Source organism: Camelus ferus, chromosome 1 (genome assembly GCF_009834535.1).
Source record: "Camelus ferus isolate YT-003-E chromosome 1, BCGSAC_Cfer_1.0, whole genome shotgun sequence".
Taxonomy (NCBI): Eukaryota; Metazoa; Chordata; class Mammalia; order Artiodactyla; family Camelidae; genus Camelus; species Camelus ferus.
This window is the reverse complement of record NC_045696.1, coordinates 61,051,267-61,075,404: the sequence shown is the minus strand read 5'-3', so window position 1 is coordinate 61,075,404 and position 24,138 is coordinate 61,051,267. Positions and strand designations below refer to the sequence as shown.

Sequence of the window (24,138 nt, the reverse complement as noted above, 5' to 3'; positions counted from 1 at the left end):
GAGATTACTGATTATTTAGGCTTCTTTTCTACAAATTGCCCATTTGTAGACTTTGCTCATTTTTTTGCTTGGTTTTTATGAATTTATGAGGTTGTTTTTGTTACTGAGAGTAGACTTCCTTTATAAATTCCACTTACCATTTCATTCCTTTGCAGGTTATATGTGTGAATATCTTTCACCCTGTGTATGGCTTGACTTTTTATTTTGTTTCTTTTGATGTGCAGCAGCTTTATATTTTAATTTAAGGCAAATTTATCTGTCTTTTGTGTTTTGTGTTTTTGGTGAATTGTTTTTTGAACTCTTTCTCTACTTTTAACTTTTTTAAGTTTATTTTCTTCTATAAGTATTTGTATTTATTTCCTAGGGCTGCTGTACAAATTACCACAAATTTGGATGACTTAAAACAAGAAAAATTTATTCTTTTATAGTCCTGGAAGATAGAGGTCTGAAATCAGGGGCTGGAAGTGTCATGCCCTCTTTGAAGTTTCTAGGGGAGGATCCTTCCTTGCCTCTTCCTAGCTTCTAGTGGTTGGTGGCAATCCTTGGCGTTCCTTGGTTTATTAGAGCATCACTCCAATCTTTGCCTCTGTCATCACAAGGGGTTTTCCTTGTGTGCCTCTTCTCTTTTTGTAAGTTCACCAGTCATACTGGATTTAGGGTCCAGCCTACTCTAGTACAACCTCATCTTAGCTTGATTTCATCTGCAGACTCTATTTTCATAAAGGCCACATTCACAGACATCAAGGCTTAGGACTTGAACTGATCTTTTGGGAGGACACAATTTAAGCCATAATAGTAATACAATTTTATTTTCACATTTAAGTCTTTTATCTACCTGGAATTAATTTTTGTGTTCATTTGAGGTGTGGATCTAAAGTAATTTTTTTCATAGGGATAGCCAGTGTTAAATAATCATGTACCAAATAATTTGTCACTTCCCCGCTGGTTTGTGAAACCACCTCTGTGGCATATCAAATTTCCTTATATGTATAGATCTATTTACGGACTTTCCATTTTGTTTCATTGTTCTAATTTGTCCTTTCCTACACAAGTGCTGCATTATCTTAATTATGCTAGCTTTAGGATATATTTCGGTATCTGTTAGAGCAAGATTATTCTTCTTAGAATTTCCTTGGCTATTTTTAGTCCTTTGCATTTCCATGTAAATTAACATAGATATGTAAAATTCTCTTTCATATTGCTCTAAATTCTGTAGTTCCTGGAGAGTTTTTCTATTGCATCTGCTGATTCTTTCTCATGGCAATTTATAACATAAATTTTTTAATTAAACTTTTTATTTTAAAATAATTACAGTTACACATGCAATTATAAGAAATAATGCAGAGACAGTCCACATACCTTTTATCCAGCTTCCTCCAAAAGTAACATCTTACAAGACTATAATACAACATCACAAACAGGGTACTAATATTGAAAGAGGAAAGACAGAATGTTGCCATGGCAAGGATCCCTCGTGTTGCCCTTTAATAGCCATATTCACTTCCCTCCTGCCCGCATCTTCTCCTTAACTTCTGGCAACCACTACTCTGTTCTTCATTTCTATAATTTTGTCATTTCAATGATGTTATATAAATGGAATCATGCAGAATATTTGGGGATTGGCTTTTTTTTCATTCAGCAGAATTCTCTGGAGATTCATCCAGGTTGTCGCATATATTAATAGTTTATTCCTTTTAATTCTGAGTAGTATTCTAAGGTATGTATGTCCTATTGTTCATTCTGGTATTCAGCTGTAGAATTATATCTGGGTTGTTTCCAATTTTTGACTAATAAAGCTGCTATTAGCATTCATATACAGGTTTTTGTGTGCATATATATTTTTACCACTTGGGGATAAATGTGCAACAGTGAAATTGATGGGTTGTAGGATAGTTGCATGTTTATTTAGTCTCATAAAAAACTGACAAACTGTTTTCCAGGGTGGCTGAACCATTTTACATTCCCACCAGCAATGAATGAGTGATAGTCTCTTTGCATCCTTGCTGACATTTAGTATTGTTACTATTTTCTATTTTAGTGGTTCTGATAGATATGTTGTTATATCTTGTGGTGTAAATTTGCATTTCCCTTATGGCTAATGTTATTGAACTTCTTTTCATGTGTTTATTTGTGACTAGTATACCTGTTTCAGTGAAATGTTTCTTAATATCTTTTGCTCATATTCTAATTGGATTTTTTATTACTGTTGAGTTTTTAACTTAATTTTTTAAATAGAGGTATAATTGACATAGAACATTTACCGTTGAGTTTCAAGAGTTCCTTATGTCCTCTGGATACTAGCTCTTTGCTAGATGGGTGGTTTTCAAATATCTTTTCCCAGTTTGTAGCTCGTGTTTTTGTCCCTTTAAAGGGGTATTTTGTAGAGCAAACGTTTTATTTTTATGTGTCCTTACATAAATCATTTTTGGTGTCAAGTCTAAGAATTACTTGCCTAGCTGTATATCCTGAGATTTTTTTCCTGCTTTTTTTTCCCCTAAAATTTTTATAATTTTACATTTGTTGCAATCTATTTTAATTTTTGTATAATTGTGATAATAAGTCAAGGTTCTTTTTTTTTTTTTTTTTTTTTTTGCCTGTGGATTTCCAGTTGTTCCAGCTCCATCTGTTGAAAAGGCTCTCTTTCATTCATCAAATTGCTTTTGCATCTTTGTCAAAAATCAGGTGGGCATATTTGTTTGGGTCTATTTCTGGGTTCTCTATTCTGTTCCATTGATCTGTGTCTATACCTCCAACAATACGACATAGTTCTTGATTATTGTAGCTATATAATGTCTTAAAATTGGGTAGACTGATTTCTCCTACTTCCTTCTTCTTTTTCAAAAGTTTTAGTCATTCTTCCTCCTTTGTCTTTTCATATAAATTTTAGAATAATTTTGTCCAAAAAATCTTGCTGGGATTTTGATAGGACTTGCATTAAGTTTGTATATAAATTTGGAGATAATGGCCATCTATACTGAGTCTTCTAATCCATAAACATAATATATCTCTTCATTCACTTAGATCTTCTTTGATTTCTTTGATCAAGAATTTATACTTGCTGCATACAAATCCTGTACATATTTTATTTAATTTACATCTAAGTGCTTCTTTTTTTATATATACTGATTGAAAGTGGTATGGTATTTTAAATTTTGGTGTCCACGTGTTCATTGCTACTATATAGAAATGCAATTGATTTTTGTATGTTTATCTTGTAGTCTGCAACACTGCTAAGCACATGAATACTAGGAGGGTTTTAAAAAAGAGATTCCTTGGGATTTTCTACATATACTGAAATATATACGGATGAATATGATGTCTAAGATTTGCTTGAAAATAATCATAGATACATGACATGGGGTGCACCTCCATGCCCAGGCCTGGGGGTGGAGGGGCACCCCGTCTCATAGACACAGAAAAATGACACGGGGTACACCGCCATCCCCAGGCCTGGGGGTGAGGGGCACCCTGTCTCATAGACACATGATACAGGGTGACCCTCCACCCCCAGACCTGGTAATTGATTGATTGATTGACTGACTGGCTGACTGACTGATTGATTAACAACTCAGGTTCCCTGCGCTCTGGTTGATTGAGAGCTCAGGTTCCTTGTGTTCTGGGTTGCTCCTTTCCCCATCCTCTCCCCCTGCCCAGTGCTCATTTATATCTAAACTACCTAACATTCCCCCCCTCTAGTCATAGGACCCCAAATCTTTGGGACTTTGAGAGCGACAAACACTCTAGCTACTTCCTGCTGATCTGGGACAACCATGGAGCTCATTGGGGTCCCAGACTAGCTGGCTGTCAGTGGGCAGGATGTGAGCGAAGGGTCGGTGTCCATCGAGGGGCTTGTATATAAGCGGTCTTGGCTGATTGGTTGATTACCTTGTTGTACAGCCATTTGAACTTTACCTCTAGACAAGAAGAAACACATTTCACAAGAAGGTTGAAAAAACAGAGGTCAAATATATACAGCTAATCCTAGCCAAAGGATGAAAAGGGCAAACAAGGGTCTTAAAAAAAAAATGATTTCTGTGCTTTCTGTTCGTTTAGGTTTTAGAAAGCAGATGTTGGAGTGTTAGTCCAGTGAACTAACGGAGGAGTAAAAAGAGAGACCCTAATGTCAGAGACAATTTAAATTAGTATTAAAACAGTTTGGCAGGGGCCCTAAAAGAAAAAAGTTTTGAGCCAGGAGACATTTAAGAAAGAGGTTTATCTAACAGGGATCCGTAATCCCCTAGGGCGATGGAACAGTCTTACCGGAGTGTTGCTTGAAAAGTAGTCACAGATCACTAAGAGGCTCACAAGAATATGTGGCTCCCATCAGTGAACCAGATCTCATCAGGGTTTTCCAGGGGTTGGTCGGTGAGATCTGTTCTAGCTCCTAGAGAAATGGCTAGGGACTCATGACATAGGTGAAAGGGAAGAGACTCCTCTGGTGATGGATGCATCAGGATTGAGTGTCCCACAAACGGAGACAATGATACCTGGGTTTTCCAGTAAGAATGCCTGATATTTAAGAAGCCGAGCAGCTGAGAGCCAGAAATGTCCCTTGCCTTTTAAAAGATCAGAAACTTGATGGTTAGCGTATGCTTGTATAGGGGCTCCCAGAGTTAGCTTAGAAGATTCCTCCAGGAGAGTGGAGAGGGCTCCCAACACTCAGGCAGGAAGGCCAGCCTCGAGCAGTGGGATCTACCCACTTGGAGAGGTATCCTATAGGCTGTTGGGTAGGACCCAGCCGTTGGGTGAGGACCCCCAAGGTTATTCCTCCTCTCTCGTGAACAGAGAACTGGAAGGGCCTTGTGGGATCTGGAAGCCCCAAGGCCAGGGATCTTACTAGATTTTTTTTAATTCTTCCATTGCTTCCTGTTGGGAAGGCCCCTACGGGAGAGATACTGAGCCATCTTTACCCTTTAAGCTGTCATACAGAGGTTGGGCTATAGACCCATAGTTAAAGATCCAAAGCCTACAGGAACCTGTTAGTCTAAGAAATACCCTGAGCTGTTTTCAAGTAGTGGGATTAGGGAGTTGTAAGATTCCCTGAATTCGTTCAGGGGAAAGGCTACAGTTTCCAGGAGTCAGAACAACTCCTAGATAAGTTACCTCTTGTTTGACCATTTTGGCCTTGGACCTGGAAACTTTATATCCCCGCTCAGCCAACAAGTGAAGACTTTGGATTGCATGTTGCATGGCCTGTTCTCGAGTAAGAGAGCCGATAAGTAAGTCATATCTTGTTTTCGATTAGGGAACCAGGTAGGATCTCTGAGGGACATGACAACTGGAGCAGCCGTCTTTGCTCGCCCTGGGATACCTTGATCCCAGACAGCAGGATTAATTTTATTCTCCCAAGCCTCTGGGTCCAGAGGTTTTTCTCTTTCCCCAGAGAGCAGTAAGAGTATAAAGAGGTGAAAGTTTGGGGACCTTCTCCCAGGATAACTCAGGTTCCCAGCTTGTAAAGATCTTGGCCTTAAAGGGGGCTAGGACATTCTGGCATGCATAAGAAAGAATGTGCCAATGAGCGTTCATCCCATAAACAACAAAGAAGGTGAGTAAAGAATCTTAAGGTCGGTTTACCTGTGACTCCCATGATGGTACAGAATCTAGAGAAGGGCCTAGAGAAGGAAATTAGGACAGAGTAGGTGGTTCTGGTATCCAAAAAAATAAAAGTGATTGTCCTACCTGCCACATCCATTTGCACCCGTGGCTCCAGCCCAGTGATGAAGATCTCTTGCGTTGGGGCTGACTGGAGGGGACTTCTTTAGTCCCAGACAGTCATTTGCAGGTCGCAGGCCGGTTATCCCCCATGGGCCATTTGGCTCAAGGGACAGAGGGCTACCCAACGACCTTGCTTGTTACACCAAAAACAGACAGATCTTGAAGGTTTGTCCTTATGGGGACATTTCTTGGACCATCGACCAGGTCAGTGGCAGATGTTGTATTGATCATCAGGGTTGTCTCAGACTTCTGGGGGCCAAGGACTTAGGGATGGTGGCTGCCCTTGAAAGGCTGTAATCACTTGGGCCTGCCTGGCCTCTTTCCTGCTTTCCTTCTCCTGAGCTTTGGCTTCTTTACCTGATCTCAATTTAAAAAAAAATAACCTGTGGCAGCAATGGTTAGCGTTTACCAAGAGTTACTCTAGGTTCCTGGGTTGCCTTTTGGAGTTTCTATCTACTATTGGGGGCAGATTTGGAGAAATTAATCTTTTGAGATGATTTGTGGCTGCCACCCTTCTCTCTCCCTCTTTGGAGATGGCCCGCATTCTGTCTATGGAGTGTGTACCTACTTTTACTCTAATCTGAGCACCCAAGCCCCACACCTCATGGCCTTTCTCTTGCCTCTTGATGTATCTCTAAATAAATCTACCTATACTCAAACAAAACAAAACAAAAAAAGATGACTTGTCCCTCATATGAGCTGAGGTCTAAGACAGGCCTGGGGGTGGATGTATACCTATATAATATACAGATTTTATACGTATATATGTCATTTTATATATATATACATTATATTACATACATATATTAATATATATACACATATCCATACACAGACATGTGTGTATATTATATCCAACTCAGACATGTGTATGGATATACATATACATGTATAATATATACATATTATATACATATCTATACACAGGCATGTGTATATATTGTATATATTACATATAGACCTGTGTATGGATGTGAAACCATTTAATAGACACATGATATGGGTGCACTTTGCCTGCACCACCCGCCTGTGTGTGGAGGGGCACCCATTCTCATAGACACATGACTATTAGCGGGTGGGGGTATAGATGAAACACAACTAACTGTGTGTTGATCACTGCTGAAGCTGCATAATGGGTACACGGGGGTTCAGTTTTCTACTCTCAATATCTTTGTATATGTTTGCAATTTTGTATACTAAAAGAAAAATTTCCAACTATTTTTCCCTGTAAAAGCTGCAGGGGCACTCATTACAGGGTGAGGTCATAGAGGTTGACCCTTCAAGGTCCTTTATGGTCTGACCTTGCTAAATATCCAATTGTTCCTTGAACACTTTCCAAAAGATGCCCTCTCTCTATGTCTCATAGTTGTCTACCCACTATTTTCAGTTCCAGCTTTGTTTTTGCTCCTGCTGCATTGACCCTCCTGTCTCAGAAGGCCCTTCTCCCTCCACTTAGCAGATTAAATCCGACCTTGCCTCAGGGAGCCAGCTCCAGAACCAAGAGGCCCTGGAGACCTCCCTCATCACTCTGGCCACATTGATCTCCCCCATCTCTGACCTTCCAGAATTCTGTTTTTAACATTCATTCTGGCATAACATCGTCATTAAGAATGGGGTTTTTGGAACCAGGCTGGCTACATTCGGATTCAGGATCCACTGTTTACTAGCTCTGTTACTTTGGGCAAGTTACTTAAACTCTCTGTGCCTTAACTACTTCTTTATAGAATGGAAATGATAATGGTGTCTACTTCATAGAGTAGTCAGGAGAATTAAAGGAGTCATACATGGAAAGAATTTAGAATAGTGCTCTGCACACAGTAAACATTCCATATGTAATAACTTCATTTGTGCAGTCCTATCTTCAAACTAAACTGTAAACTCCTAAAGGGCAGGAACTGCATCCAAGCTCTGAGTCATGTACATGGTGGATGAAGAAAATTATACATCCATGATTTGGATCAGGTTAAGTTAGCCACGTAAAGTCAATATTTGCATTATCATTGCCTTCTCTTTGGCCCTTTTACTACCTGCACTAGGGTTCTTTTCTTGCCAGCAACAGAAACTGACTCCTGCTAACTTAAGAAGAAAAAGGAATGTACTAAAAAGATTTGAAGGGAAAGCTAAAGAACTGGACTCAGAACAGGATAGGAAAGTGGCAGCCCCAGAGTCCCAGGGGCGGGAATGACGGTCTCATCATCATGCTAGAATGAGAAAGTGCCCGCTCACTTACTTTTTTGTTCATTGCCTTATTTGTTCAAGGTTCAAAGTCTAGGGAAAGAGTTCAGGCAATCCAACTTTATCAATGTGCCCATCCCTTGGTCAAGGGTTAAAAAAAATGAATTTAGGGCATGGGGAATAGTTCAGTGGTAGAATGCATGCTTACCATGCATGAGGTCCATTAAAAAAAAAAAGATAAGAAAGAAAAAAGAAAAGAAAAACCGATAATTTGGGAGAGAGGGGAAGATGTTAACTAAGAACTAAAGAGAAGGCTTGCTCTATCTATATTTTATCTGGGACCCTTGAGTTGACTGGCACGTTGTGGAAAGAATGTAAGTTGGATAAATATTTCTGTCTAGCTGGTAAACTCGTTGCCTTTGGTTTTAAGACTACCTCTACTTGGAATAGGATAAGGGCAAGTAAGCGCATATGAAGGAATGGTTTCTGCTCACAGGTGCTTATGATGGGAACTCCATGTCAGAGTCAAAGGGAGCTGTTTGTAGCTTTTGGAATAGCTGGAGTCCTAGAAGCCTCTGGAAGACTGTCCAGATGGTCACTGTCTGGACTTTCCACTCTAAAACCTAGTAGTCAAGAGGGTTTTCCTGAGTCCCACTAGCCCTGGTCCCATCCTGCCCCAGCCTTCCCAAGGATACTGATTAGTTTGAACCCAGTCCAAAAGCCAAAATTATTTCAGGACTAAGGTAATGGTGGGGACCCTACAAACTATCAAGAATGGAAACCAAGGTTTCTAAGCCTGGATATGCAGATAGTTTATGGAAACTCCAAAGTGTCCTCTCCCTGTGTGCCCTCAGGACAGAAGGACTGGACATAGGTACTAGTTCTCAGAGGAACTGTGCAGGAGGCTAGGAAGATCAAGAAGGAAGGAGAACACTGGAAGGAAAAGAAAGAAGGAAGGATCCGTCCATGTTTCTGGGCCGAGTTGAGTCAGCTTATCTTGTATAGATTAATGTTTGTGGGTATTTTAAAGCAGTAGCTGTCTTGACTCCCCTCCAATATCTATATACGCTTTTGTTCATTCACTCCCTTTGCATTTCAAGGGAAAAATTTTTTCCCTAAAACAAAACAAAAACAGAAGTTAACAATTTAAAGTATAAAATAATATGACCACTATACAGATATTTCAATAAACAGATAAAAAGGAAAAAAAATCACTCCATAGTCCTAACATTTCTGCAGAGCCACACTTACATTTACATATTTCCTTCTCTTCTCATATGTATTTTTCTTTCTCGGAATGTTTTCCCATATTGTAATAATGGAGTATAGACACTTTTTTATATATAAACTTATTTTGGAATGATTTTAGATTTACAGAAAAGTTGCAAAGAAGTATGCAAGTTCTCATATACCCCCACCCAATTTCAGTTTTCTCCAATGTTACTACCTTACATTTTTCAAGACTAAGAAACCAACATTAGTATTCCTTTTAACCAAACTCCAGATTTTCTTCAGATTTTACCAGTTTTGCCATTAATGTCCTTTTTCTATTCCAGGATCCAATCCCAATAGCTCACTGCATTTAGTCATCAAGTCTCCTCAGGCTCTTTCGGCCTGTGTTGGTTACTCAATCTTTCCTTGCTCTTTGTGACCTTGACAGTTTTGAGGAGTACTGGTCAGGTATTTCGTAAAAAGTCAAGTTGCTCAAATTGGGTTTATGTTTTGTTTTTCTCATGATTAGACAGGGGCTGTGGGTTTTTGGAAAGAATCCCACATGGTGATGTGCCCATCTCATCACAGGGGTGCACAGTATCCACATGACACCCCTGGTGACGTGATGAAGCTAATGTTGGCCAGCTTTCTCCACTGTAAAGTTGCTATTTTTCTCTTTCTGTGCTTTTTTCAAAAAGTGAATCCAGTCCACCCTCAAGGTGAGAGGAGATTAAGCTCCACCTCCTGGAGTGGGGTAGAATTTCATATATTCTTTGGAATTCTTCAATCAGGAAGATGTTTCTTCTTCCACATTTATTTATTCAATCCTTTTCTATTGGCATGGACTCATGTGTATTTGACAAATACTTTTCCTTTTTTTTTTTTTTTACACAACATTGTGTTATAAGATTTTTCTTCCATGTTACCACCATGGTCTATAACCATTGCTTTTATGGTCACATTTATTTTGGGATATTTTCCATTAAGTTTGTACTCTCATAAATTATGCTGCAGTAAATATCTTTTGAAACAACGTTCTGATTCTTTGTATTCCTGCCCAGGTATGGTGTCTGGAACACAGAAATACAGTAAGTATTCAATAGATGTTTATTTGGGATGGATGGATAATGAATAAATAAATGAACGCTGGGCTGGCAATGTAACCCAGTAGTCTTTTTTTCCCTGTTGAACAGTCTTCTCACTCTTGGCCTATGAAGATCTCAAGTCTAAGTTAAATGTTGGAATGAGACCCTTGAGAACTTGCTTCCTGTGAACTATACCTAGTTTGTAACAATAAACAAAGGCCCTTAGAATAAGTAAAGATTTTGTACTGTAGGCTATTTTTCTATCTCTGGTTGGAAGACATCTGGATGTTCTGTCAGCTTCAGCAGTCTTTCACATGGCTTTATCAATCTTCTCTCAGCTTACTTTGTAGACATAAAAAAATTTCAATACTTAGTGTATTTTTAGGGCACATAAATATCATCATATCTCTTGGTTTAGTCCCTGGTAAAGAAAAGCTTTGGCAGTTTAATAATAAAGTGAGTGAAGGACATTTGGAATGTTATCTACTCTGATAATGACTGCTGGACAAAACAAAACAGAAACAGTTGCAAACAAAGCTGAGGGGAGACGAAAATGTTTTCATCATGTCAGAATTTGGGAAAGTAATCAGTGAAGATATTTGCTTGCAAGAAAAAAAGATCAGAGAGCTAAGAGGAGAGGTAATCAGAGCCAAAGTCAAAACAATCTCACAGTGTAATTCTGATCACTCTTGTTCCCTCTGACAGGCAGAGAGAGAAAAGCATCATCAAGGACAGAATGTTTCCCGAGTGGTTCTTACCCTCCAGGAGAAGGTATGTCTATTTGTTGAAAAGCTGTGATGTAGCTGAGTTAGCTCTTTAAAGGAGGAGAGATCAAGCTGTATTTAGGACACTGTTAATAACTCAGGGAATGACAGGAGATCAGGCTATGAAGCTAATGTGTTGAAGATCCTTTATGTGCTAGGAAAGGAATCAAACTATCTTACTGGTGAGTTTTAGGCAGGCGAGTATGACCCCACAGTAGTCCTTTCTGTTCTCCCCACTGCTCCAATCTCATCCCCACCTGGAGGGCAATTTGGCAGTATTTATCAAAATTACAAATGCATGTACTTTTTGTGCCAGCCACTCCACTTTGGAGACTTTATCCTAGATATACTTGCACTCATGTGAAATGACATATGACCAGGTTTTCACTGCAATGTGGTTTGTATTAATAAAAGGTTGGAAACAAATGTCCCTCAATAGGTAAATTGTTTGTAATCCATCCACACAACGGAAAATGTGCAGCTATAAAAAGGAATCCGGAAACTCTTCGTAACAGAAATTTCTCTAAGATAGACTGCCAGAGAAAAAAAAGCAAGGTACAGAAATGTGTATATAGTATGCTAATTTTTAAAAAAATGTAAAGAGTAGGATATACATATATATCCTATTATATATATGTATATCTATAATTTGCTTATATTTGCATAAAGAAACTGTAAGGATAAAAAGAAAAGTCATGAGTGGTTACTGAAGGGGGTGAGGCAGAAACTGGGCACATGGTTAGAGAAATCGGAGGGATATTTCACTGTACACCTTTCTGTGGATTTTAAGCATGTGAATGTATTAGAAAACTACATTTAAATACTAGTCAATAACAAAGAAAGAGAAAGAGAGAGAAGGAGAGAAAGAGAGTGGGGGAAGCCCTGTTGGTCCCTTTTCTCTCCTCAGGCCTCATTTGTGCTTTTCGCCTGGCAGGGCTTTCTTTTGGTTAGCCCTGTGGCTGCAGGACTTCCAGTGGTTACGGGAGACATACACACATCTTTTTTTAGACTTCTGTGTAGAGAGACCTATTATTGGCATCTAGCTTAAATCTTTTCAGATTCTACATAGACAAAGGCTGAGAGGTGAGGGGGAGGAGAGAGAAAGGTGCTTTTTACTTCTCCATTTTCCCTGCTCGGCTGCTGGCGCTAAAGCAGTGTGTGTTTGCTGTAGAAAAAGGAGCTTGCGGGATAAGCCAGGAGTCTGGCTTCTGTTGCTGCAGTTGGCCAGCGGGGAGATAAAACCAGCTGGGAACTACAGGCATCACTGTCTGAAAGGCAAATAGGTGAGAAATTCCAGGCACTGTGAGAGAAAAGGACAGGACCTCCCTAGGCTTCTTGCCTAATGGGTACAGGTCATCTGTGCTGTGCTGCTGGATTTCAGACTTGAGTCTTACTGGTCTGCAGTAGCCATTCCAAGGGCTGGTCACCAAAACTCCCAACTACATCCTAAGAACCTTCCCACCACTCAAGGTTTCTTTTAGCCCATGAACTCTCATCTCGCTAGTCTAGGGTTAAGTGCACCTCCAAAACCAAAGTACAGCTCTCTGCTTTCTGTTCCTCTCCCAGAAGCAGTTCACAGAACTGGGGCAGGCAAGGCTATATGCAAAGCACACCCTCGTGCTCTCCCCGCTCATAGAATAGTAGCGCTAGGTAGGTTCTCTTTCCTTTTTCATCACGTTCATCTTTGAACGTTCTCTCCCCAAGAACGTCAAGCTCACAATGGGAAAGCTTGGGCCATCTGGCAGGTGCTTCACTAAACTTTAAAAGCAGTTTGATACCCTGGAGATCAGAAATGGGAGAGAGCTCTAGTTGATCAGCAGAAGAGCCAGCAGGATATGGTGGGCATAGTAGTCCCATCCTCCCATTCTCTAAGCCAAAAGTTCAAAGGAAAAAAGGAAGTAGGATTGGGCCTCACTTTAACCAGTATGCTACAAAAATTATGCCTACTCTTTTTACCACTAGAGGGTATAGTAAACCTACACGCATTTGGGGCCACAGAAAATGATGAATAACAAAGTAATGCCAGAAAGGAGGACTACTCAGCTCACAGTTCCCCCTTGTTTGTGGTGTGCCCCCAGTCCCCAGGAGGGAGTCCCCAACACAGCCATAAGTTTCCTCTCTGACTTGCCTCGCTGGCAGCAGGCTCAGGAGGTCTGCAAATCCTGAGGCCGAGGTTCCAGAGCGGCGCTGGTCTCTGCCCTTCCTGAGACTTAGTTGTTAATTTTTCTTGGATTTTGAAATGGATCCTGGTATCTTTCTAATACCTTGCCCCGTCCCCCAAGTCTTTTGCTCCCTGCTTAAAAAGTCAGAGTCAGAACAAAACATTTGGAATTTATCTAGTTTTTAGAGGTTTGGGGGTAATGAAGCGACAGTGATGATGATGATGTGCCACACGCTAGTCCAAAGGAACATAATTTCTCTCCTGAACCACTGCAGCCACCTGCCTCGGATATCCACCGCGTCTACTCTTGTTTTACTCTATTTTCTGCAAAGTGGACACTGACATTTTAAACACATCAGTCACTCCTCAAATTAAAATTCTTCAGTGGCTTTCCAATGTTCTTAGAATAAAATCTAAAACCTTCGGTGCCCAGTTTTCTTAGAATAAAATCTGAAATTCTTAGTGAGTCCTTCTTGTAGTGCCCTGCCCAAACTCCTCCCATCTTAGGACCATCATAAATGCTAGTCCCAGGCCAGAGCCCTTTTCTCCCTCCCCTGAGCCTCGTATTTTTGGGTCTTGGTTGAAGTATCACCTTCTCAGGGGTCTTACTTGTCTCCAATCTAAATTAGGGGCCCTCGTTATTTATTATTTTAATAGCACCTACTCTTTTCCTTCATAGCTCTTATTACTGCTTATAATTACATGTTCATTGTGGTGACTTTGGGCAATGTCTGTCTTCCCCACAAGACTCTTAAGTGCTTTAAGGGGTGGAGACTATCTTTATTTTGCTCCCTGATATGGCCCCAGAGCCTAGCACAGAAACTAGCATATAGTAGGCACCCAAATACTGATGGATGATTAAATAGGAAGAGACTAGAATGGCTGGAGATGGTTGAGATTTAAGATAAGAATTTGTGTGTTAGTGGTAGAAAAGGAATGAGACCGATTTATTTTAAAGAGTAAAATCAACGGGACTTGATGACAGGGTTGGGGAAGGAGAAAATGCCTTTGTAGCTGAACATGCCACCTGACTCAGAGAGAAAGGAGTGAAAAAAAAACCCTAAATTTTCAGACCAGGGTGACTAATGGTTAGTTTGGGGAAATGCGATATTGATGTTGGTTTTAGGCATACTGGCTGGAGATAACCAAGGGACATCGAAGGGAAAATGTTCAGAAAGTTGCAGGGTAGAGCTGGAGCTCCAGTGGGCCAGAGGCATGAAAGAGAAACTCAACAGCCTGTTGTTCACAGAAGGGGGAACTGAAGCATCCAAGACAATTTGAGTGTTGTGGAGAGGAAGATTCACCTCGCTTTAAGTGACAGTTACATCAAGGGGATGGGTAGAGGCACACCCCATGCATCGGAAAGGATTGTGTGCCACAAAGTCTTTCACACACGAAGAAACAGAAATCTAGAGAGGTGAAGTGATCTGCTCAAGGTCACACAGCACGTCAGTGACGAGGTATTCCAACCTGCTTTTCCTGACTTGTAAGGTCCAGTTTTCTTTGCATTATAACAGAGACTTCCTATATTTTCAGACATGCCTGCTTTACAGTGGACACTCAATACCATTTCCTGATAGTCAAGGCAGGCAAATAAAAGGCAGAATTTCATTTCCTTAGTTTATTAAAGATGACAATGAACTGTTAGGCTGTGTATAAATTACAGCAAATAGAAACCCAGTTCAGAACATGAGTTTTACACACACAAGAACACTTCCATTTAGGCTCTCGCTCCTTTTATGTTAATTCAACCAAAGCTCTAAAGCCTTGGCAGAGAAAGTCACTAACAGCCTCATTTAAGTGGAAATATTTGCCTTCCATTCTTCTGCTATGTCTTGAATTTTGTCTCACCTTGGAAGCAATTTTTCTCCCTGTATTTATAGAAAACAACACTTCTTCCCTCCCATTTCATTCAGAAGGAACTCTCTTCAGTGCATTCAAAGCTTCTCCCTACAACAACAGGAATTCTCAGATACTGATAAGCTACAAAGTGCTTTCAAAACATCCCATTCCCTTTCCTCTCTCCCCCTATAAATAAATAAATGGATATTTGGACAGTGATGATAGCAGAGTGTCAGGGTCACTAAAACAGATATGCAACCTAAAGGGATGGGGTAGGGGGGATGGAGAAGAGTAAGTGAAAACCCGGGAGCATGTGAGATTGTTTCCATCCTTTGATCCTAAGCTAATGTGAAACAGGCATGACAACAAGGAGAATACGTCTTTCCTCCAGTGTACTGACTTGGAGTAAGGAGTTGTATTTGTAACTTAAACCAAAACTGGGGGTAGAGGTCACCATTCTCACAAACCCCTTGGCCTGCGTCTGAGGCCTATTCCTCAGTGAGACGAGTTTCACAGGGTCATCCCCAAAGCTCTTTGAAGAACAAGGGAGCTTCTAGTTCACCCTTCAAAACTGGGCTGGGCGGGAGGCTGGGACTTTCAGAGCCCTTTGGTCTCACCCATGAACCGAAGGGAGAGCAGCCTCAGGGTCTCCCAGCCTGATGTAGCTTTCAGATCCCAAGTTCAGGGCACAGGGACCAGCCACGTGGGTCAGTTCCTCGCTCCCTCTTGCGCTGGCAGAGACTCAGCTCTGGCCGCTACTCTACTGCCCCTTCTATTTCCTGGGAGGCTCCTGGCTGCCGCCATCTCAGCCACCCATCGGCTTCCACCAACCTCGTGCAAACTTCTGTTCAGCTTCCTGGGGCAGCACCCCACCAAGTTTTTCTTCTAGCAACCAACTATGGATAGACAGGTACACAGAAAACAGTCAGTCCCAGAACAAAAATGCTGTGAGCTTTAGTTCACAGAGCTGCCAGCCCTTGGAGCAGCGACCCTGACCAGTGTCCTACATACAGGTCAGGGGCTACAGCAACTTACAGAACACCACAAACATGCATGCGGTCTCATCAAAAACTCTTCTCATTAAAACACACATTTAAAAAGGGGATGTCTGTGTGTGTGTGTTAAAATTAGTAATAAGAAAAGTGTGAGTGACCATACAACTATCATCAGGCTAAAGAGTTAAGTGCATCACTGGCATAAAGGCTCTTGTTATCCCAAGAACACAGGAACACTCACACGCACATCCACAAATTGTCAAGTTGTCTAACACCATGAATAGCAGGAAGCATTTTCCTCAACTCTGACAAAAGAAACTAAGGCAAGAGATCAGCCACCAGGGAGGGTCCCAGCTCTGTTGCAGGAAGGGAGGGAGAGCATGGAGTTGGGCCAGACTTTTACTAGGAACCACAACGACCATCTAACAGAGGACACAGTGGTAAGAGACCCACTGATAAGATGGTGGATGGGGTTTGTCCTCGATTTAGGATGGCGTCAGGGACTTGCCTGAGCTCAAAAGGTCAAACCTGTCCCAGAGCAATGTTGACTAAAAAGGACCTTATCACCTAAGAGAGGCCAACAGCTCCCCCAACTGAATAAATGTTCCTTGAACAACAGAGTTGTAGCCACACCTGTGCTCTATGTAGGGCTCCTAGTAGGCCTGGCCTAAGCATCAGTCCTGTTCTTTGTGTCAAGTCCACCAGGGGAGATACAGAAAGGCAGCTGGTGACACCCTCTATGCCTAGATGGAATATTTCAAACAAGGAAGTCATGACTGCCTCCTTGAGGTCTCTGAAGATTCCAGGGTAGTAATAACGCTGCTTTTGTGGCCTCAAAAATACCTATATAAGCTGGACAAAACACCCACGATGTAGTCCCATTCTCTGCTGCTTCTCCTCAGGGCACAGTCTGACCCTATTCCAGGACTGGGAGAGAGAAAACTCCATCCTCCTGTTTCAGCAGCAAAGAATTGAGTTTGCCGAGAAAGGCCTGGCTCAGAAGCTCCAGAACTAAAACAAAATAAAACTGGAAATGATACTTGAGATGCAGCTGACGCCAGATCTGGTCCAAGTGGAGAAGGCCATGAATGTCAGAAGGAATTGGGTCTCACCGTCCATTCCCCTGAAGAGGTACCAGAAGTTTCACATGCGTCAATTCTGATGGAAATTCCTGGTACTGACAAATTGTCACAACAGACTGGACCCCACCAACCTAACAAAGGTTGACTATACATGGACAGTAGACAGGTCATAAAAATAATAATGATGATAATAATAAAAAAAAAAAACAACCAAGTGTGGAAAGTCCTTGGAAAGGTGGCTCAGTTCTGCACTATGTGTAACCCTAGCCCCTAGAAAGAGCATTTTACGTGCTTTCTTCAGGTGGTCTCCAGGACGGTGGCCTCCAGGGCCAAGGCTTCGGTGGGCTCCTCCTCGTAGTCTGACATGTAGGACTCCAGGCTCTGCTTGGCCAGCAACTCCCGCCGGGCCTGCAGCCGCTCACACCGGGGACAGCTTCCAGACTTGAAACAAGCTTTATGGTAACACGCTTTACACTCTGTTCAGGTTGGAAGGGGAGAGAGAGGAGAACAGTTTGTATTACCTCAAGCTGGAAACAAACACTGCCACAGCCCTGCTCACCACCAAGGCTTGGTGCACTCGTGGTGTAACACAGGGAGTTGCTGGATCAAACCAAACTCTGCTGACAGGGGTGGCTGACGGGAAGTAAGTTAGCTTTGTGTTCCGTCTTGCTTGCCCACTCCACACCGGGCACCAGTCCTCACCTTCACAGGTCCGGCACTTGTGGAGCTCAAAGGGAAAGATGATGTCATCCCCATTCTGACAGAACTCACAGATGAAGCCCTTGGCTTGGCAGAGCTGGGGAGGAAAGGGACAGGCAGCAAAATGAGGCAAAGCACACCAGGAACTGGCACAAGAGGGTGAACGCAGTGACAGGAGGGCAAGATATAAATAAGACTCAAATTATTTCATCCATCCTCAAAAATACTAAGAGAAAAGGACATGGAGTACTTATTATTACCTTCATTTTAAAGACAAGAAAATCGAGGCTTGGCTCAGAGAGGGCAAAGTATTTCCTTTGGTCACAGTGATGTAACTGTGATGGAAAATGATAAAGCCAAGACCCAGTCCCTCTCCAGATTCTAATCCAGGGTTCTCCTCCCACATCATGACAGTTCTCCACAGAAGGCCTGCTTAGTCCTGCCTGTTTTCCAGGAGAAATGCCAGCATCAAACCCTCTTCTAATTCTAGGTTCTTTAGGTATGGATGATTTAGCTGTTCACCAACCCAGGGAAGAGCAATCCTGTCCAGTTTCTCTCACAGTGTTTGACAGACCAATTCAAATTCTTGGAACTAAATGGCAAGAACCCTGGATCCACCCTCCTCTTAATATCCCTAGGCAAGGGCCCAGCAGCCTGCCAGAGCGAGAGTTTCTTACCATGCATCGCTCTACGTGGGCAGCCCCCGCCCTGGTGAGCTCAGCCAGTCGGGGCCCCAGCTCCCCCTTCCTGGTTGCGGTCAGGTCATTGAGTGAGTATAGGTGGAGATCCTCTGTCAGGTGGCCTGGAACTGTGTCAAAGGAATCCAGAAGCCTACAGGAAATGAGGGGAAGTGGGTGGAAGCAAAGAATGAACACTGTGTGCAGTCCATCAGAGTAGAAGGATTTCTATTCAGAAGCACTATAGGGAAGGGAGGGCCCTAGGCAGAGGTGATGAGGGTGGGTAACACTCAGCCAGCCCAGGCCACCCCAACCCTCCACACTACCAAGCGTCTGGATGGCGGAAGTGACTCTATGCCCTTCTGCAGAGTGATTTGTACCAGCATGCAGAGAGTGATGGGCCTGCCCTGGATGGAATAACCATACATTTCCCCTTCCAGAGAGAAGGATGCAGGCATAGTTACTGCTGTGGGATTCTCACTTACTATTTCTAGAATTTTCTGCAAGATCCCCCTACTCTCCTTCTTCATATAACAAGGGCCAACTGCTGGGACATGTTTCTTTCAGAGACATTAACTCAGCCAAAGGCCTCTAACCTCCACACAAGACTTACTCTTTGGCCAGTCGGCATGTTTTGAACATGTTCTTCATGTGATACAGCTGGATTCGCAGTAGCTGAAGAGAAAGACATAGTAGTGGGTGAGGGTATGAAAAGGAGAGAAACAACCATTAGGAAGCCCAGTCCACCTTTAAGCCCTGGGAGTCTGGAAGCTTTGCAAGTGGCAGCCTGAGCCCAGACGGTCCTCCATACCTGTAACTCAACAATTCCCTTCAAAGTTACCTCCTGTCACTCAGGGGAGGTCCCTCTGCTAGGTCATTCCACCCAAATCACACACACAGCTGAGAGCCACCGAGAAGTCCAGTATTCAAATGTCCCACCTGATACCCTATTCTCTGTTCAGTAATGTTTTCAGTGAAGGTAGAAATCCTGCCTTTGCCATCAAGTGCTACCTATAGCTTTGGAGCTGACTTGCCAGGTTTGAGACTCTAACTAAACAGATACCTCAAAAATGGCAAGAGAAAGTACGCAGAGAGGGGGAGGGTATAGCTTAGTGGTAGAGTGTGTGCTTAGCATGGATGAGGTCCTGGGTTCAATCCCAGGTACCTCCATTAAAATAAATAAATAGACCTAACAATCTCCCCCCAAAATTAAACAAACAAAATAAGATTTGAGACATATAACCAATCAAAATATACAAACCTTAAAACAAAAAAAAAAAGTACACAGAGAAAGTGAGAATGATGGGATGGTTACAGCTCTGACATGGTGACAAACAGAAGTGTGGTGATCTTCATAAAGCCTCTGTGAACAGAGGGAGGGGATGAAAAAGGTCATCTATGACGTAACCTTTTCAAGGGTCTTACCCGGACTTGATTGAGCAGCTTGACCTTCCTGTAGAGGGCGCTGTTGATGTCCTGCACATTGAAGAGAGGATCGTTCCAGATCTTAATGAGGAGGTCCTTAGAGAAATTGCTGACGTAGTACTTGCTGAAATCCCACTTGCGCAGGACGCGGCTGGGGATAACCATCTGGGCATTTTCGTGGCAGCACTGACAGAAGTACTTGCCCAAGTACTCACAGTACCGCAGCCGCTTGATGTAGTCTGGGAAAACCACAAAGTCAAAAGGTCAGATGTGGCTTTCCCATCTATGAGCTGGTGAGGCAGCTCTGCTGTTCCTTTTGAAAGGGGAGGAAGGGACGGCCGGTGGATTCCAGCCACCTCTGTTTGAGCTCCCAAAGCTGGCAGAGACCCACAGAGAGGGGCTTGTGATTTCTGTGTCCCAACCTGGAAGCCATGGAGGAAACAAATGCTGCCAGAGTTGGTAAGATCCAGCCTCTGAGAACCTGGCTGAAAGTACACAATTTTCTCCAGTATATGATCCTGGTAATGTGCTCCCAGGAATCATCTCCCTCTGATGGCCAGTGTTCTTGCCTAGTACCACCCCCTCCCCACCTCCAGGCTTTCCCTACCTCTTTCCCTTCCCCCACGTCACCTCCTCTTACTACCTCTCTGACCAGCCCCCTCGCCCAAGTGTGTGAGACAGTAGACCCCGGGAGGCAGTATGGAGGTCAGAGAAGATGCTCACCCGGGTCAGTCCGGATGCCACATCCTGCACAGCGGTAATTCTGCTTGGCCACAGCTATCTTCCTCCTGAGGAAACGGGAAGGAGAGGGGATTGGCAGATACCAGCTGCATGAGGCCTCTAAGATGTAAAGGATGAGGATATAAACATAGGGCTCTTATAAACATGGGAAGAGAGGGGAATTCACCCTTCTTTTCTTTTTTTTTTTAGAGTGAACAAAATGAACCTATTGGGAGAACCAATTCAAACCAAGGATTGTAAGGTTAGAATTTAGGTCTAGGAAGCAACTCTCCCCAATACATTTCTGTACAAATGTAAGAGATGAGAAATAATAAAGAGGAGAGGAGAGAACAAGAGGAAAGAAAAGCATCTATCCATCTTAAGAGTGAAAAAAGACCCAAAAAACAGCTCATAAAACTATTGGGAGGAAGGTGACAGGTTGGGAGGCCAATGATAAAAGACCTCATTTCTGGTTAGCTCTGGGAAGGAATGAGAGGACTAAAAGTAAACCTTGCAGGCAAGATGGGTAATCCTCTCCCTCTGCCTTTTCAAACTGTGTGGGAGGTACGGCTGGAGGCAGAGACAAGAGGGTGCGGGGATAGCTCTGACAATCCAAAAGAACGTATCTGTTTTCCAAAGGGCATAGCCACTGACTACTCACGTTGGGGCTGGATGAACATTAAAAATGATCTGAGGCCGGGGAGGGGCCCATTCCAGGTTGCCACGAACACGAATGCGCAGCTTATAGATGTCAGCATGCTGCCCGTCATCTGGCGAGATGGGCAGTGAGTCAGGGATGGGCAGGAGCTGCATGAGAAAAGCACAGGGTGATCTAATATGGACAGTCTGGGGGAATACATATGCATGACTCTCCCGGCCAAGACAGAAGCATAATTAATGAAAGATATATCAGGAACACCAGAAGCAAGGGCTTCAGGGAACCTTGGCCCTCAAAATAAATGACAACGCACCAGGCTACTAGAAGTGAAGGTCTTGGGTTCCAAGGCTCAAAAGGAACAGAAACAGCATCCCAGTGTGGTGGCACCCACTGCTAATGCTGTCCCTGAACCCATCCTGGTACCTTTGGTATGCCAGGGTGCCTCATGCCTTATTCAACTTCAGGTCAAAGAATAATCTGAATAGTCACTTTTCCAGTGTCTCAAAGGTGGTCACAACACAGGAGTGCTATCTCCCGGTCTAGTGAGCAGTCACGTGGAATAAGGCCAGTGAAGGAGCCATTAGCTCCTGTTCTGACAATTGCGGGAAAATGCAGGCAGGCATGCATGCAGTCACTTATTCATTCCATACATTTGCAATGAATGGCTTCTGTGAGTTAGGAATGCAACACATAGGCTCATTCTAGACTGGGGACATGTGACAAAGGAGATCATATCAGAAAGGCTCAGTGTCCTGGGGCTGGACAGTGGGCAGAGGAAAGAGCTGAAGAACCCACCTTCTGAGGGGCATCGTGCTCTGGAACGAGCCACTCCAGCTCCGAGGCGGCTGGGAGCTGCATCCCCTCAAATTGCTTCAGGAGCCCCATGGCCACCGCCTCAGCAGATGTGGAGTGCAGGAAGGAGTGGGAGCTGAAAAGGAGAGATGCAGAAAGACTGAGCACAGAGAAAAGACAGGAGGACGGGAGCCCTCCCTCCAGAATGTGATACCACATACTGTGATTTCTGGGCTGAGAGAACACTCACAGCACCCCTAGTCTTCTAAGCCTCCTTTCCCATCATCTTCAGACACATGTGTATAGTGGGAAAAACACTGGTTTTATACTTCTGTGATTTAGCCTCAAATCCCACTTACTAGCGTTACATGGCAACACTAGATAAGAATTCTGTATCGTATCCTTTTTCTAAATTTCAATTTTTTAAGTGCAAAATGGAGATGATAACACCTGTTTACAACATAGAGTGAGTAAAACTGCTTTGCGGACTACAAAGACTGCTGCTGCTCCCACACAGGCTACTATTTTCCCTTGGTCACATCCACTATGGGAGCTGTTCAGTCTGATCTCATAATCAGAAATCATGATCACTGTTCTCTCTTTGGAGCCCTGACCTTAATTGGAGTTAGCAGAGAAGGAACAATCCACACTGCAAGCTTTGCCTCCACCAGAGCCCACCCCGTGTGAACCCATTATCTCTCTCCCCTTGGCTTATCACTGTCAAGCAGGACCATCACTTGGCCTCTCTGTGAATTCAGATGGCTTCACCCCAGAGCCTTTCCCACCCATATGCCAAGAACTGGGTTTGTTCCTCTACATATCCCTAAGGTTTTGTTTGTTTGTTTGATTGATTGATTGATTTTTAAAAAGAAATACTTACAAGGACTGGGAGGAAATGAAGGATTTGCTGTTTGAGGGCGTGCTCCTTCTGATGTCAGCATCTAAATGAAAAGCAGAGTTAAAGGGCACAGGGAATGGAAAGGCTAGTAATGGAAACCATTCCAAGCTACTGGCAGCTAAGCACTCGGGGTAGCATCTAGTGCTACGCTCTATGCAGGGTAAGGAGCAGAGTCCAGGTGAAGCTCTACATATGATTTATAGTCTGGCTCTGTTCAAGTCACAACCAGGCTGAATTAGCGACACTATGCACAGCACTGAGAAGGTCAAAGTGGCTACAAATCTAGGTGGAAACACAAACTCAGATTTGGTGCAAAACAGTGTAGGAGAAAAGGAAGCATCCTAAGGCACACAGGGACACACACCCTCTACCAAGCAGAAACACAAATTACTCCAACTTCTCCCTCATTCTCTAAATCTCAAGCCCTCTTAGATGATAAACTCTCAGAGGCAAGAAGTCTATCTGTTTTTTTTTTTAATGTCAGAATGAGTGCCTAACACAGAATTTAGATCATGGAGGTTATTCATTAAACTTATGTGGAATTGAAACTTTGCTTCTAACATTTGACCACTATTGCTATTCCTCCTGCGTGTGAGAAGTCTTCCATATCCTTAAAAAAGTTTCATGGAAAAATTTCCTTCCTGTGTGGTGGCACAGGAAAGAAAAGAATTTCTCGATGGCTTGGCAGCTCCCTGGAGGTAAACAACAAATTTTCATGGAGCTATTCAACATGACCTTTCCTATAGAACTCAGGCATAATTACAGTAAACTATGGCAGACTTTCCAAAGCCTATTTCTAATAAAGAATTTTGAAGAAGATTTCTAATTATGATATGCCTGAATCTCCAGAGACCTCATCTACCCAAATACTTTTGATGGGGAGAATATGAAATATAGCAGTCACGTTCAAGAAAGGTAGACAGAGCCCATTCAAGTCATGAAAACAAGACTATTCTGCTGAGTCTCGCCCCTCACTTCCTTTGATGCCCACTGAAAAGACCTTTTTTTTCTTAATTAAACCTACACAGTGATAATCTACTGCATTTATGCCCCTCAACAGAGTTCTACGTGTATATGACATCACTCTGCATTTGGCGTGAGTAGCTCAATTGTTCCTATTTCCTCTGTATATACATACTTTTGTATGTACCATTAGATTACAGTAGTTCCTTGTGAGGAAATGAGACTGTGTCTAATTCTTCTGCTTGGCCCTAAAATACTTAACACAATGCTCTGTA

At 42.8% G+C, this 24,138-nt stretch overlaps 1 protein-coding gene across 11 annotated transcripts in view; it reads right to left on the bottom strand.

The window, feature by feature from the left end:
* Positions 1-24,138, bottom strand: part of RUBCN (rubicon autophagy regulator) — a 71,909-nt gene that overhangs the window by 8,015 nt on the left and 39,756 nt on the right. For 10 of the 11 annotated variants that reach the window (XM_014560042.2, XM_032480904.1, XM_014560047.2 and 7 more), the window contains 9 exons: positions 22,883-22,943; positions 22,006-22,138; positions 21,214-21,359; positions 20,556-20,620; positions 19,833-20,071; positions 19,021-19,082; positions 18,408-18,561; positions 17,734-17,827; positions 14,719-17,507 (listed from right to left, as the gene is read on the bottom strand). In XM_014560042.2, the coding sequence (XP_014415528.2) occupies positions 17,329-17,507; positions 17,734-17,827; positions 18,408-18,561; positions 19,021-19,082; positions 19,833-20,071; positions 20,556-20,620; positions 21,214-21,359; positions 22,006-22,138; positions 22,883-22,943 (1,133 nt within the window). In that variant the 3' untranslated portion in view covers positions 14,719-17,328. Of the gene's footprint in view, positions 1-14,718; positions 17,508-17,733; positions 17,828-18,407; positions 18,562-19,020; positions 19,083-19,832; positions 20,072-20,555; positions 20,621-21,213; positions 21,360-22,005; positions 22,139-22,882; positions 22,944-24,138 lie in introns of those variants that run through there. The other variant, XM_032480887.1, reaches the window with a different exon arrangement.